A 17,450-nucleotide genomic window follows, 5' to 3' on the forward strand; every position below is an offset into this window, starting at 1 on the left:
ATAATAGTTATTCATAAAAAATGCATTAACACTGTTATCATAAAAAATAAATGTTAACAAAAAAAATTTACACAAGCATTTAAATATGTTACTTACGGCTGTTTTTACCCATGTATCATTGTCCAAGGTAACCAAAGAATGTGTAATTTTGTTTTGTGCTAATTATAATTCTAACATGTTAATTGTTTGTTTGTCTTGGAATTTCGCACAAAGCTACTCGAGGGCTATCTGTGCTAGCCGTCCCTAATTTAGCAGTGTAAGACTAGAGGGAAGGCAGCTAGTCATCACCACCCACCGCCAACTCTTGGGCTACTCTTTTACCAACGAAAAGTGGGATTGACCGTCACATTATACGCCCCCACGGCTGGGAGGGCGAGCATGTTTAGCGCGACGCGGGCGCGAACCCGCGACCCTCGGATTACGAGTCGCACGCCTTACGCGCTTGGCCATGCCAGGCCCTAACATGTTAAAACTTGGCTGGGTGTCATTGTTTACTGAAATTCAAAAGAAGAAAAAAAAACATTCACGTTCTATTGAAATCTAACTTCACAAAACGATCAAATGTCTTATAGAGTGTAGAAAAATTCAATAAACCTGTCTTTGATTACTGGGTATTAGCAATAATTTGAATAAATACTTCTACTCAAAATATAAGCAAATGAATAAACGTTAAGCTGACTTTTATCGAAAAGAATAATTCCATTATGGATTTTAACCTGACATGTATTTTGGTTGATTTGTCAGCCATAATTAGTTTTTGGTATGTTACGTATATTGTTTATGTGTTCAGCAATACTTTTGTCTGTTCATATATTGTTTTTCTTCAATTGAAATTCACAGATAATAAGAAGAGCTAAATGGAAAATTCATTGGTTTATTAGAATGAACTTCCAACATGACCGTTGCATAATATACGAGCATTCTGTTCGATAAACAGTAATTTGAAAAAAAGTATTGCTAAACACGATAAATATACACATGATACATCTACAAACCAAACATGACGGGAAACTCAGCCACGACGACTGAATGAGCTTGTATAGATAAGAGATTTTTCTTTCACCTTTCTTGCCCAACAAATGTGTAGATTACGTAAATTTTTCGCTAAGTCTAACACTAGATAAGCTTCGTTGTAACGGAAAAAATTATTCATTACCAGAACAAGCGAGAGAACTTCGGACGTGTATTATTCTGGTGAGTATCATATTATTTACTTTATTAGTTTTTACTTGCTTTGAGAAAGAGAACCTATATCTTAGAAATATAACATATTTGAAATGTATGGTAATAACTGGAGTGTAAATTCAATACCTTTTGTAATATTGCAATAAATCTTTATTTTTTCGTGTTTAAGCGCAAAATCATACAAAGGACTATGCTGTACTTGTCGTTGACATTGAACCCCGATTTTAACTTTAACGTTATAAACCCTCAAGTTTATTGCCGAGTCGCCGAGAGTAGGGATTTTAGAGGTAGAAACTTTTAAACAATAAACAAATGAATACGAAATATAGTTTTTGGTTTACTTTAAGTATCTTTGTATACAGTTGTGTATCCAAAATATTCGATTTTTTTTTTTTTTTGTGGCGGCAAAGTGGTTCATGGAATAACTGAGTTTTTAAGTACAAACTTCTAGCGCGTAGTTCTTTTATCTCTTGACTATTTTGAGATGTAATTACAGTTTTGAATACATGAAGTGAAATACTTCGATTAATGTATTTGACCACGCCTATAGTTAATAGATCTTGCCTAAAAGAATTTCAATTAGAAGATAAGCTGTTGAGTAATAAAATAAAATTAGATATTTGCGCGCCTCATGTTTGGCATTACTAGCGCAAAAATATAGGTAAGATGAATGGGGGGGGGAAGGTATCATAGATTAATCTAATCTTGCCTAAAAGAATTACTAGAGCCGCGGCTACTGAGAATTTTCTCTCCTTTTGTTTAGCTGTTGTTTCAGAATATTTTTCGACCAAGTAGGCCTAATATGTTGATCAAAAGTTAGTGATCAATGGATCCAAACAAAGAAGTAGCTAATACATTGGCCCGGCGTGGTTATGTGGGTTAAGGCGTGCGACTCGTAATCTGAAGGTCGCGTGTTCGCATCACCGTTGCACCAAACATGCTCACCTTTTCAGCCGTGGGGGCATTATAATGTGACGATCAATTCCACTATTCGTTGGTAAAAGAGTAGCCCAAGAGTTGGCGGTGGGTGGTGATGACTAGCTGCCTTCCCTCTAGTCTTACACTGCTAAATTAGGGACAGCTAGCGCAGATAGCCCTCGAGTAGTTTTGCGCGAAATTCAAAAACAAAAACAAACAGCTAATACATTAGAAGAAACAGTTTTTTATGAAAAATGTAACTCGAAATGCATAATATCAAAAATTAATTGATAAAGAAACTACAAATTCTATGATCCATGCTAATTAGATTTTTCTGTGACGTTATTATCTCGCACAATAACTTTCATTCATTTAAATTTTTACACAGTCTTCCTATATAGCAATTTAAAGGCATTTAACGATCCCGGTACTGATATTAATCAGATTAGCTTTATATAGGAGATAAATTAATATTAAATTATTGTTTTAAGGTACTGGCAAACAAGCAGTAGTACTCAACCAATGTTTGTTGAATTTCGCACGAAGTTACTCGAGAGTTACCTGCGTTGGCTTCGTTTGTTTGTTTGTTTTGAATTTTCGCACAAAGCTACTCGAGGGCTATCTGCGCTAGCCGTCCCTAATTTAGCAGTGTAAGACTAGAAGGAAGGCAGCTAGTCATCACCACCCACCGCCAACTCTTGGGCTACTCTTTTACCAACGAATAGTGGGATTGACCGTCACATTATAATGCCCCCACGGCTGGGAGAGCGAGCATGTTTGGCGCGACGGGGATGCGAACCCGCGACCCTCAGATTACGAGTCGCACGCCTTAACCTGGGTTGGCCATCTTACACTTTGAAGCTAAAGATAGACTATATGAAAGGCAACTGGCAAACACCGTCCACAGCCAACTCATGGATTACTCTTTATCAAATAATAATCAGATTTACCGTCAATGGTAACACCCCTCCAGGGTTGAAAGGGCGAACATGTTCGGCAATGGGTATCGATCCCGTGTCTTGCAGAGTCGATAGCCCGAATCATTGCGCTTATTCAGTCAATTCGGAAAAGAGATTCAGTAACAAGGGTGACTGGATAAATATTTCTAACTATTCCAATGTATAGTAAATCAGTCAAAATCTGCCCCTCTCCAATGGCATTCGGCATATCTGTGGACTTACAACGCTAGAAACTGGGTTTCGATACTCGTGGTAAGAAGAGTACAGACATCCTTTGTACTTACAACAGAAAAACAAGCAAACTTTCTCCATATTATTTTAGGAATAGTTGTCCAGTGATCATAAAAGTATTAGAGTTGAAAAACATAGGATTATATTGAAAGAGTTAATTTTAGCATGCATTTTGATGACTTCACAATTAACTTTCAAATATTATTTTTGAGATATTTTTTGACTTTATTTTTAAAATGTTTGGTTTTAAACTTCAAAAAATATAATTTCATCATGTCATGTACTACTATATAATAGTAATAAAATATTCACCTTCCTGTTATTTCTGAACCATTTAAAATATCCACCTTTTTTAACTGTACATGGTTGATTCAGAAATTCTGTTGAAAACAATTAAGTTCAATAACTTTTGCTATTGTGGCAATAATTTTCTATACCTTTTATTTATTTTGATAACATTAGTAGGTACGAAAAAAAACCCGCCCTCCAGGTAGGTATATTCTGCTAGTTTCTGCAGCCTTGCCTCCCCCCACAGTGGCACATGGTATGTCTGTGGACTTACACACTAAAAACCGGGTTTCGATACCTGTGGTGGACAGAGCATAGATAGCCCATTGTGTAGCTTTGTGCTTAATTCTAAACAAACAAACAAAACCTGCGGCCTTTTATGAAAGTTTCTGACAGTTCTACAACAATGCACTCACACTTGACGGTGAAATTATAATTTATTTCGGACGAGTCTCCGATGTGTTATATTACGTATTGCTATTTCAAATAATAGGAAATTTGAGATTAGAAGCTAATTAAATGTTAACATGTATCAAATTTATATTTGCCAACAAGATTGATATACACAATTTCCTTATTTAACACAAATATATTTTAATATATAAACATAAAAACAATACATTTCATAATTACTAATAGTTATTACAAATAATTGTTTATGTACAATAGTTTTATAAACTTACAAACTATACTGAGTCTTCTAGTTGGTCTATAACTATATATTTTATCATGTTCTAGATCCACGACGAGCAAATTAATTCTGAGTTGATTTTATTACTTTTTGTCCTAGTTAACAATGTTTTTTCTTGGCTCACCTCACACCAGGAACAAGCTCACTTCTTCTGGTGAGGATTTTAATGTCCTCGTTGAAATAATAACGATTGAAGTAATTCACTGAAGATGAACAATTTGTAATGTTCGAAATGTATAAACATTCCAGGTTAAATTCTGTAGTTTTCCGATTAATAGGTGTTAATTACAATTATAGCTTCCGACGCCTATAGCCAACTAATTGTAGCTGACCAATAGCACTATGTAACAAAATTTTTACTTTTTCTTGTTCCTGGGCAGAAAGTGTTATTTCCCAATTGCTTATGTCTAAAGTAAATGGAAAATACCTATTTTTCTCTTCAAACTTTGCTTATGAAACTTGGGAGCGTATAACGAAAACATAATGGGAGACTGTATTTCGGGATTGATTCGTGACAGTGATTAACATTACAGTCACAAACCTCAAAAAACTATTCACTTTTAAATATTTTTGTTCATTATTGTGTAACTTTAGTATAAATACATGTAAATCTTGATTCATATGTTGTTTTATTCAGACCTTATGTAAATGAAAATGTGCAAATTTGCCTGTTTTTACATATAAAATAGGTTAATTTCTAAATTTCATTATCCAGGTCACAAAAGCAAAGTATGAAGGGAATAATAGCCATTTTCTTTACTTTTACAACATAAGCAATTAAGAAATAACACATACTATCCAGGAACAAAATTTGTTACATAGTGTAATAAAAATCTTCTATCACTGCCTCTCGGCAAGCTGCTTTTATACAAATCACGCGAGTTTCTCGACGTGTCAACAATGTTCGAACACGCTAGAGTTTACATGAAACAGTTATTGTCGATTATTATTGTCAAGTATTTTCTACAAATTTCGTTAAAGGCGGAACTTGCGCAATACACAATTAAGAATATACATCACATGCAAAAAAAGAAAACAAAACTATAGTGAAACAAGCGTAGGTATTAAAATAAACGGATAGCGACAAATCCGTTACCATTTCTATAATGTTCACCCTTCATCAAAAAAAAAGGATTTCATTGAAATTTTAATCTAAAATGAGGTATTTTCACAGCATTACATCACAGAGTAGATTTAATTTAAATATTCCTTTGTAGACAGAGTTATAAATGAAACTGCCTAGCTCTTCTGTTGCAACAGTTATGAGATTTTCACAAAAGGTTTTTTCATTGTTTTATATTTGAAACTCACTCCTTTTTGTAATATTATTGGTTAAATCTGAAATTTGTTGTTGTTGTTTTTTGAAATTTCAATTGCTCGATTTTTTGCTCAACTGTAAAAATACTGTCTAGGTATAAACATTTTACCTGTTATGATTTGAGAGGATCGAAACAATAGTTTTCGAGATCTGAGTTTTGGACATGTACGTTGCAAACTGTATTATAATAAAATATAAATAGACAGGAGAGAATCAATAAGTAACGTTATTAAAATAAAATAGTTTTTGCAGATATCATACTCTTCCAGATCAGCCGTAAGGTTTCGGAATTATAACACTAAAATTTGAGTTTCGATTCCTACGGTGGAGAGAGCACAGGTAGCTTAGCGCAAACAAAAAATTAACAAAGTATCTCTTAACTAGGTATAAAACTATTCTAACCACATGCTGAATTGCAATATAATATAGTGCGTTTGAAGTTACGATAATTGAAATATATTGTTTAAAAATACAGACACCTGAACGGATCTTTTTTATCCATAAAACAAAATGATTTTCTAATTTTTAATCAATATATTTCAATTAGCGTAACGTGTTTTCTTATAGCAAAGTCACACACGCACGCACACACAGGTTTAAGACAATACTTAACTCAATCAAATCTTCTCAAGTTATCTTATCATTAAGTATCATATAATCTAGAGCTGTTACATGTATCATAGATACAATAGCTTTTATTACAGAAACGAATTTAACTTATGAATCAAGCAAGCGAGTGTGAATGCGTTATGTCTAACTGCACAGTGACTTTCCGAACACCCTGTATAATCTGTAGTGTAATATGGTTGTATTTTCTTTCTGTCATAAAGTTTACAAATAGCACTAAGGTGATAATCACAAACCTGGTGATAATTTTAGAAATTGGAACAATGAATCAATAAAGACTGAACTCCTATTTGTTGAGAATATTTACGGTTACAAAATATTGACTTGTTTAGTTACATTCGTTTCTTTAGGTTTGATAAACCTAGATTCATTTACACCTTATATTCATCACGCATTATCAATGTGTTTGTGTGTGTGTGTTTTTCTTATAGCAAAGCCACATCGGGCTATCTGCTCAGCCCACCGAGGGGAAATCGAACCCCTGATTTTAGCGTTATAAATCCGGAGACATACAGCTGTACTAGCGGGGGGCTACATTATCAAAGTTAGTTCGAAGTTGTCAATCAGTGCTCGTGATTACGAAAACAGTAGACCTACTAAATGTACCTAAGAATAAATAAATAGAAAAAGAAAACAGAAATGTTAAGAAACATAAACTTACGTGTTGCTCGTTATGAAATATAAGTACAATGTTTTAATAAGTCATGTATTTTATTGTAACGTAACAGAAAAAGTAAATTTACAAACTACAAAAAAACAGTATGACCAGTTTATTAGGCGTGTCTGATGCAATAAGTAGCCAACTTAGTAGTGTCAAATGTTAATATAAAAAGACAGTTTACTTTCTACTTATTAATTATATTAATATTATACTGTTGTTTTTAAATTTCTACATAATATATTATTAAGTAAAGTAAGCTAAAATGGAGAAAATGAATGATAGAAATAACAAATGTTTAAATGTTTCGTAGTTGTGGCTTCGACGAAACATAATACTGCTGCCATCTATCATCTACTTGAAAAAGCATTTACAAATTCTAATATCAATGTTTTTTTGAAGTACGGTCAATCAAATAATGCATTAAGCCTCTATGTCACATATTCTTTTTCTACATTTTACCTCTGATGAAAAATAAAATAAAATTTTAACATACATTTCTAAATTCTATTCTCTTCGCAGTCATTGCTGAATTATTGTACGTTGCGAAACGCTACCACCACCTGCATACATTTCAGATAAATATAACATGATGGGCATTCTTTTTATTTTATTTTTAACAGTGGAATTTACCAATACTCTTCAAATGTCTTTATCAACCTATAGAACGTGACTGCAACATAGGTCTCAATAACCTTTGTCAACTAGTTCTGTCGTGGGTTAATGTTTCTATGTGTTTTTATACGTACCTCAACTCTATTTTTAGTTCTGTCTACTAGTTGTCTTTCACTAGATTTTATTGTTTAGCTGTTTTGTGGTTCATTTCAGTTATACAATCCACATGAATGAGAAGTGTCACTGGAGAAAATAAACATTGTTGTATACAAACAACCAAACTGTCAGACCTCCATTGTTCAATACTCAACAACAATATTTATTTATTATATAGCTCAGAGCGCCCCCAGTAGCACAGCAACATGTTTACGGACCTACAACGCTAGAAACCGGGTTTCGATACCCGTAGTGGGTAGAGTACAGATAGCCTTTTGTGTAGCTTTGTGTTTAACTTCACACAAACAAATGGCTCGGCATGGCCAGGTGGTTAGAGCGCTCGACTCGCAATCTGTGGGTCGTGGGTTCGAATTCCCGTCACACCAAAAATGCTCGCCATTTCAGCCGTAGGGGCGTTATATGTGATGGTCAATCCTACCATTCGTTGGTAAAAGAGTAGCCCAAGAGTTGGTGGTGGGTAGTGATGACTAGCTGACTTCCCTCTAGCCTTACGCTGCTGAGGGTTGCAGGTTCGAATCCCCGTCGCACCAAACATGCTCGCCCTTTCAGCCGTGGGAGCGTTATAATGTCACGGTTATTCCCACTATTCGTTGGTAAATGAGTAACCCAAGAGTGGGTGGTGATGACTCCTTGCCTTCCTTCTTGTCTTACATTGCTAAATTAGGGACAAACAAAGAAAGCAAAACATATTACTTTTATTTTATTAAATTTCTGGTGTTGTGAAGTGAACCAAAAGGTTTCAATTTAACTGAGAAGAAACACAACAAAAAGTTAGTACAATGCAATTAAAATGTAATCAAACTCAAAATAATGAAAAAATAATTTTTCTAGTCCTAAGAAACTTAATCCAAGATAATTAAACACATTTTGCTTAGCGCAAATAGCCCTCGTATAGCTTTGCGCGAAACTCAAAAACAAACAAATTATCAGAATGGTATACAGACCATCGAGAAACTTGTTTTTCTGGTGAAATATTTTCAAGTATACTTTTATATGCAGTTTGTATTTTTTATAGGAACTATAGATATATTAGTAATGTAGTTTTAAGTTTCTCACTGCATTAATCATTTTCTAAGAATAAAGATAGTTTATAACCTGTTACAAATGTTTAAAAATTTGCTGAGAGAAGTAATGATTTGCTTAAGCTCTGTGGATCGAAATTAAAGTATGAAAGTATTTTAGGTTTAGTTTTGTAAATTTAAAATTAGTTCTAGTTTTTTTTGTGATTTCATAGTCAGAACTTTCAGAATTTGTATAATATTTTAAGTCTTCTGGAGAAAGAAGTTTGTTTTTTGTTTGGTTTCAATGTGTAGTCATTTACTAACCACTAATAACCTGAAATACTTTAGGTGTTTAGATGATACGTGACATTAGGTCATAATTTATTATTTATTATTCACAGAACTAACTGGTTATTCATTTACTTGTAAATTTCACAGAAGAAAGGATGGCAAGAGTACTAACAAGCGTTCATAAACTATGAATTCAGCGATACTAGTGCGTTGCAGAGAAAGAAGCATATGAATGAATAGGTTAGGCCTCGATGTTACTTTTATTTACGTTCTAGCGAGGGAAAATAAATAAATAAATAACCAGTTAATCTGACGAATATTAAAGGATAATAAAATGTGACGGTATGTCACATAATATCTAAATACATAAAGTAGCTTATGTTGTTAATGATGAATAAAGGACTACACATCAAAACCAAAGAAACTACTTATATTCGAGAACCATACGAGGCCTACTTTTTTATCTTCGCTCTTTGAATTCAGCGAAACCAATGTTCTGCAGTGGAAGTAGCGAAAGAAAGAATCACTTAGGTTTCTACTTCATGTTTTTTTGTTTGTTTGTTTGTTTGTTTTGTTGTTGTTGTTTTCAGTGATATTCGCCTTTCGGTGAAGAAAGGGAAATTCGCAAATAAGTAAAAGTTTTCTTTCAAAAACGTTTATGTAATTGTGTAAATGTTTGAAACCTGACCATAAAAAAAGGGCATGTCAACTCATTTTAATATTTTATTACTTATATTTTCATAGACTACTGGAAAATCGAAAGATAATTACAAATAACGGATGGCTTCGGAAAAACTAAACACAAAACCTGAAGAAGAACGATTTTCTATAGATTTTGCATTAAACGAAAATAACTCTATTTGTGAGCAACAACGTTGTTCACAAGTAGTACAATACAAAGAAAATTCTCAAGATGGCTTGTATGAAGGGAGAAACCTTCATAAAACAAAATATAGCCATTCCAACTACTAATCGTGAATTTCAGTGTCCTCGTGATAGATGTAATTCTGCAGAAGTAACTCACTTCAGCGGCGATTTTGGCCATAAAGCAATAAAAATATACCGTAAAGTTCAAGGTTTCTTTGGCAGCGAAGAATCAAGAGTGGAAGAAAAAGAAACGATTCTCCATAAAGCAGCAACTCCGAAAGCGAAATTCAGAATTAATTGTCAACAGCCCCTAACGAATTCAAGAGGAAGACAAAAAACTGGTCACCTTTTTTGTGGAGTAACTAAAGCTTTGTCCTATTTTTCTTTTACTCCTATCATTTCTTCACATGATAGTTTCCTGAAGTCTCTCGTAAACAACGAGGAGTATGAAAAAATTAAAGATGAGACTGAGAGATTTTCCGAAGATGCTATTAGATACGTCTTGACTACCAAACTGTGGAGAAATACTAAACTTATACAACAGTACAGCCCTTTAAATGACCCGCTTGCCAAGTCAGTAAGAAAGCTAGTTGAACAAATGATAACAATATATAGAACTTCTTTCGAGGTGTCTGTACAAAAGCTGGATATATCAGCCAATAACATCTGTGACGTTTTCAAAGCTGTTACTGACGATGTATTTGAAGGCAACAACAACCTTATAACTTGGAGCCGATTGATAGCCCTTCTTTCCTTTGGCGCTCAAATGACCTTGCATTTATATGAAAACGGAATGGAAGAGCTTGCTTCAGATACTGTGAATTTTATAGGCACCCACCTTGGAGAGAGGGTTACACCGTGGATCCAGAAGCAGGGGGGTTGGGTAAGTGTGATCTTTTAAAAACCTGATATATGCACAGAGATAATCTACTTAAAAACATAGGAGTAGTTTGGTTGCAAATAAATAATCAACAACAAATGTTTGGGTACAAAAATAAATAATCTATAAAAATATACACTGAGTAGCTTGTTTCCAAACTTGTGGTGTTGTGTGTGTAAAGAGAAATTTATTGTTTTAAATATTATTTTGTTCAAGGTCTCTATTGACATTCATGGTCAGGGATGGATATGGGAGAAAACCTGCAAGTCTTGATAGCGCAAATTAGTTACAATATATGTGTATGTGTGAGTGTGTATTTTGTGAAACTGTATCCAGTAAATTAAGGGAATAAGTTATTAGGCTGTTACAATCTTTATAAGTCTTAATGCAGTTCAGCCGTTTAAATGGTGTCATCTCTGACAACTGAAAATAATAGTATTTTGAGTCCTTCCCCATCCAATTAATGTAATATGACTTATTCTTCAGCGAAAGGGAACTCCTGGTTCAAATAAAAGTACTTGTAAAACAAGAAGTAACTTTTCCGTTGCTGGATAGTAGAGATAACGCTAATTTCCAAGTCATACTGCTAGCTAAACAGTATCCACTAATAGGTAAATTATTAAATATATTTAAAAGAACATTCAAGTCTTGTAGGTGTGTTTAACGACAATCATTTAAGTTGTTGTAACGCAACTGTTCCAAAAAAAAAATCAAAGATAAATTTGAAAACCTTTATTTTTGCATTACATACAATTACTTTAAATCTATTCAATTCTAGTGCATGTAAAAAAAAAAGTTCAAAGCTAGCGGCAGAATTCTTGTATCGTACTTGAAACATCATTTATGGTGATATATTTAACAATTCTTTGATTTCATCAGACTTCAGGATTATCTGCTAATGTTCCTAGTTGTTTCCGGTGTACACTGACAAACAAATGTTGAACTGATAATGACATAACTAAGTCTGTTATCATTTTTCATCTTGTGCTTACATTCCAAACTACTTTTTTCCGTGATTTCCTTGGCTGAGTAAATTCTGTTGATGATTCTTAGCAGACTCAACCGATTACATAATTATCAACACACAAACATAAAACAATGAAAAGTATGACTGGTAATTTGACTCCAAGTATTTTCACCGCGGTATTTTCACTCTTTGTAAATTCAAATGTCAAAAATAATCAAAAAATAAAAGTGACATTCATTAATTTACAAGGTGTGAAACGCTTAGGAAGTGAATTATCCTACAACCAATGAAAAGATCCATAAAAATATGTCCGTAGTACTGAGATATGGAATACAGTGGGGTTCTAAAGAGCCAACGTTTAGCTTCAAATGGCAGCTAAATTAACAATAAACTTTATTACTTCATTTATTTCTTAATATTACACTGCATAATAAACTATTTCACTTAATCTTCGAAAAGTATATTTGAGACACGAGTTTTGTGTGAAAAAAGTTGGAGTGAAAAGTTCATTCCTTTCCTACTAGACAACTCAGAAACAAACGAGTTGGAAAAGGAGAGAAGGCATTAATAAGCACTATTATATATATATATATATTGATTAAGAGGGGAAAATACTTCTGAGAAAATCGGAACATGAGAAGGTAATAAGAATTGACACTGAACAAAATTTAAGTAAATTTTAAAATAATTATCTCTATTAAATAAGACCAGTCTAGAATTCTTATAATATCCCTTTTCTGGTTCAAGTGTAATTAAATTATTACAGATGAACATATGTAGTTTATGTAATAATTTAGAGTTTTGTCTTGTTTTTTTAATTTCGAGCAAAGCTACACGAGGGCTATCTGCGCTAGCCGTCCCTAATTTAGCAGTGTAAGACTAGAGGGAAATCAGTTATTCATCACCACCCATCGTCAACTCTTGGGCTACTCTTTTACCAACGAATAGTGGGATTGACCGTAAATTATAACGCCCCCACGGCTGAAAGGGCAAGTATGTTTGGTGTGACGGAGATTCGAACCCGTAGCTCTCGGATTACGAATCGAACGCCTTTACCACCTGGCCGTGCCAGGCCGATTTTGTTTTGTATATTGATAGTAATTCTGCATAATGTATGTGTCCTAGTCATTACAGAAATTTGGGTTTAATATTTTAAACAAATAAGTGTATAAAGAAATATTTTGTATTTAGAAATTATAACAAATCTGGCCCTTATAAGTGATGTGTAAGTCTACAAGAAGTAAATACAGAATTCTTGCAGCTGAAGTAATAAGCTTATATTGTACGTTTAAGAACAGGTTCAATATTGTAGCAGTTTATATACCATAAATATGGTGCATAAACTCAAATCACACTACATAAGAATGTTTAATTGAAATATAATTATAGGAGACATAAATATAACTTCTGAAGATGATTTTGTGAAATAATACATAAATATGTTAACTCGCTTTAGTATTTTACTCTTGCATACATCTTACTACTAGATAATAGTTAAATTTATATCTTGATCATATTTTTGAGAGCAGACAAATTCAACTCAATAAAAAGGACAGCTAGTAAACCTGAAACGCTGATCGTTTTATTACTTAAAATACTATTGTGAAATACTAGTGCTCATAATAGTGAAATATGTAAGAATAAAAAGAGAACAAAACTGAAACAAGTGAAACAAAGTCTCTTCAACACATACATGAAATTTACAGCAAGAATGTCAATCCATAATAAAATAGTTTAATTTAGAAAAACTAGAACTTATCTAACTAGTTTTATAAAACAATAAAAAGATTACTATAGGAAAAAATAATTGTCAGTAAAAATAATATTAAAAACAATGAAATTTAACTGATGAAACAACTGATAGAAAAACCTCAATATTTAAAAATGTTTCGATAGTTAATAGGACTGGTTTGTTTTAAATTTCGCACAAAGTTCCACGAGGACTGTCTGCGCTAGTTGTTTCTAATTTAGTAGTAAAAGACTAAAGGAAAGTCAGCAACTCATCTCTTGAGCTTCTCTTTTAGCAACGCATATTGGGATTAATCGTGACATAATAGTGCTCCCATGGCTGAAAAGACGAACATGTTTGGTATTGGTGTCATGAGGATTTGACCCTGTGACACTCAGATTACCAGTCGAGCACCAAACTATCTAGTCATACCAGGCTCGAAAAATACTATACTGTTAAAATAATTACTTTCAAATTTAAAACATAATACTACAGTTTCTCATAAGGATATAAAACTGTGCTTCTGCTGAAATATTCCTGTGAAAAAATGCTCTTTATCTCAATCTCACATGCGAATCCCCATATTACCAAACATGCTGTTTGGTGTACGGGGGATTCGAACTCGAACCCGTACCCTTCAATAGAAAAGGAAATATTTCCCGAACAATTTGAAATATGCTTTCAATTCACCAAAATTTAAAGGCAGTTGTGAAATTGACGAAAATAAAGACCAATTACTCTATCAGTACTTCTTTTATAAATTGTAAAATGAAGTTAAAAAAGGATTAAAAATGTTTAGATTTAATAAAGTTTTTCTCAGACTATCAAGTCGAGTTTAGGAGAATATTAATATAGAGTATATACTTCACAATCTGATTAATAAATTAAATAATTTTATCAATTATGATAACGTGTGTTTTTATTGGATATCAAAATATTTCATACAATCTCACGGCCACTTTTTTTAAAGATCTGTTAAAATGGAATAAGGGAAATTGAGTATAATGGGAAAATATCCAACCTTGTAGGTAGTTCATTATTACTTTATAATGGAAATTTTGATAATGAAGATATCAAAATTAATAATTTGAATATACATATAAAGAAGTAATTTGATGAAAAATTCATTTGAATGGTAAGAAAAACAACTTAATTGAAGCGTTCTTTAAAATATTCAAAACAAATTATTTAAAATAATCAAGTATATTGTAACACTACATATGTAAGTTACAGATAGTGGAAATATTACAAAATCCAATTTTGTTTTACAAAAAAAAAAAGTATCTTAGAGTAATAATATATTAAATATTTAATGGGAAAAGGAAATCAAAGTAGTGGGAAAAATTGAAATATTATAGTAAGGTTTTATTTTAAAATTCTATTTGTTAATCAAAGAAAAATATTTTTGTTTTTGGTTTGGTTCTATTCTACAGTACAATTTACTTAAAAACAAATAAGTAATAGTGGCTTAATATTTCTTTGTAAATTTTGCTTAGAAATTAATATGAACTGTATACATATTTTTTATCTTCAACATACTCACAGTCGTTTCGTTTTAGGCTTTCTTATATCGTGTTCATTGTCAAATTTCTTAAAGGGTTTCCAGTTACTGTTTCACTGCAACACGTGTAAAGATTCTCAGTGTTAATAACACATACGATTTGCCGTTAGCATACTGATGTAATTCAATATATATTAGTTTTCTATAATGGAAAACATAAAAGCAGTTGTTTTTGTATAAATCATGTTTATTCTACTGAAAAAAAGTGTAGATTCAGTGTTTCTATTTTATTTCAGATTAATTTCTACAAGTCCTTTCCTCGAGAAAACCAGGTGGATATCGCATTCATCAAAACATTCAGCAAAACAGTAGGAATCCTGGTCATAGCTGCAACCATTTTGTACAAGTTTTTGTTTTAAATCGATAGATAATCTGTTAAAAAAATACAACCCTCACTTAGTGCCGTTGTCAATTTGATATTCTTCGAACAGAGACAAATTTTTCAAAGCAAAATTTATGATTCTGTTAGCTCGAAAAAAATAATTCACACATTTATTTTTTATCACTTAAGTTATTAAAATTTTCGGTAGATTGGTAAAATTCATTTTAAACTTGGAACATGTCACTTGAACCGATAGATTCTCTATATGTCATGAAGTAGTTACCAGAAGCTCTCATTCTGCTGTTAGAATAAAATAGCAATGTATGTGATTTAATTAAAACTAGACACACACGAATTTCATACCGGGTGAAAACAAAATGTTTATAAACTTAAATTAAAAAATTTCAACGCCAGTCTTTACTTCGTCAGTGGTTTGAATAGAATGGTGACTAAAGAATTTAGAAGAGCAGACATTAACATCTAATTATTTTTCAATATATTTCATCATTCAAATTAACATTTAACTTATAAAATTTTTCAAACATTATGTCTTAATTCTCTCTCTTAACGTTGTCTGAAAGCCGTATTATCCCTTCCTCTGTTTGAACTTGACTCCCCTTGGCTCAGTAGTAAGTCTAATGACTAATAAAACTGAAAATTGGGTTTCGATGTCTTTGGTGGGCAAAACACAGATAACCCTTTGTAAAATCTTGCGCTTAACACACCACCAACAAACAAACTGTTTCAACTGTAAATTTTATCCATTAATGTGTAGAACAGTACTAGAATCATTTGCTGTTTGTGACAATAGGGTACCATTTAACTCTTTTTAACTTCGAGCTATTTTTGTCTAAACTAAACATCTAATATTCAAAATCTCCCTAGAAAGTACGTACGATATAAGTGTACAAACGCATAAACTGAACATTTATTCCCACTGTGCAATGTACATCTGATAACTACATTTGTATGAATAACTAATTTTAGCATATATACGTTAAAATATACATTCAACCAAATGCCTAACTCGAGCAACTAACAAATAACCTTGACACAAATACCCTGTATATAAAACGCGTGAAGTAAATATATCTTCAAACAGCATTAAACAATATTTACACTACGCTGTTTTAAACAACGTATCTTAGCAGAAAATTTGATATTTACAATTAAGTACAGATGCATGCAAAGTTGTAAGCATTTTACAAATACTCTTAGGTTAGAAACAAAGATAGTAGGTCTACTTAAAATAGGAAAAGCTGATATTATAATATAATTAGAGGGTTCCTTGAGATAGCAATACATCTAAACTAAGTATCTAACGTATGGATCTCTATTGTTTGACTTTTCTGGAGTTTTAGTTATTTATCGTGAAGGTTATATATGAGTAAAACAATACGAAACGTTTGAAAAGCCGCCATTATTATAACCTTTACACCACCACTTTCAATTAGCTTTAACTAAGATCTGAATAAAAAAATAGTATTAATATTGATGAATTTACATGCAATATGTTTCTTTGGTTAAACTTATACTGAACAACAAGTTTCTAGATATAAGTTATTTTGATACCAAAACTTTCAATTAATTTTCATATGGAAGTGAGAAGCTATTCTGTTTTCTTTAAAGCTAGAGAAAAATTTGAAATTATTCTTCCTTTTTTCTTATTTATAAATATATAATTCTTGTAAAGAATTTTAAAGAAAAACATTAATGCAACTTTTCTTCAGGAATATTTGGTAATAATAAGTAAACAATGAAGGTGTCAGGGTCTAGTTTCAAACATAAATAATTATTTCCTGTAAACCACTGTTAACTTGGAAATAAAGATATTCGTGAATCAATAAAGCAAATCTTGATTTTTAAAAATTCCTCTTCTAAACACGTTAGGTGACAACAATAATATATTACTTTAAAGTAATAAAAAATGTTGTTTCAAAGATATAGTTCAACAACATTACATATAATTTCTCCCAAATATGCATTTGTTAATGGTACTGTATTTCTATACCATCTCTTTAATTGATACATTTTGTGTACTACGCAAATTCATTTTTTTTCAATAAATTTAATAATTAGATTTGTTCACATTTATCTTTCTTAGAGATAAATCATTTTGGTTCTCAATGTACATTTCCCCAAACACTTTTGTTTTCTCTTTATAG

At 32.1% G+C, this 17,450-nt stretch overlaps 1 protein-coding gene across 1 annotated transcript; it reads left to right on the forward strand.

Moving 5' to 3' along the window:
* The first annotated feature begins 1,077 nt into the window (after window positions 1-1,077).
* On the forward strand, window positions 1,078-17,239 carry LOC143249248 (uncharacterized). Its single transcript, XM_076498761.1, has 3 exons — window positions 1,078-1,194; window positions 9,704-10,709; window positions 15,200-17,239. Exons 2-3 carry the CDS (start codon window positions 9,873-9,875, stop codon window positions 15,320-15,322), a joined length of 960 nt encoding a protein of 319 aa, XP_076354876.1. The 5' UTR covers window positions 1,078-1,194; window positions 9,704-9,872; the 3' UTR covers window positions 15,323-17,239.
* The last annotated feature ends 211 nt before the right edge of the window (window positions 17,240-17,450 follow it).

The sequence above is a fragment of the Tachypleus tridentatus genome, chromosome 4 (assembly GCF_004210375.1).
Source record: "Tachypleus tridentatus isolate NWPU-2018 chromosome 4, ASM421037v1, whole genome shotgun sequence".
Classification (NCBI taxonomy): Eukaryota; Metazoa; Arthropoda; class Merostomata; order Xiphosura; family Limulidae; genus Tachypleus; species Tachypleus tridentatus.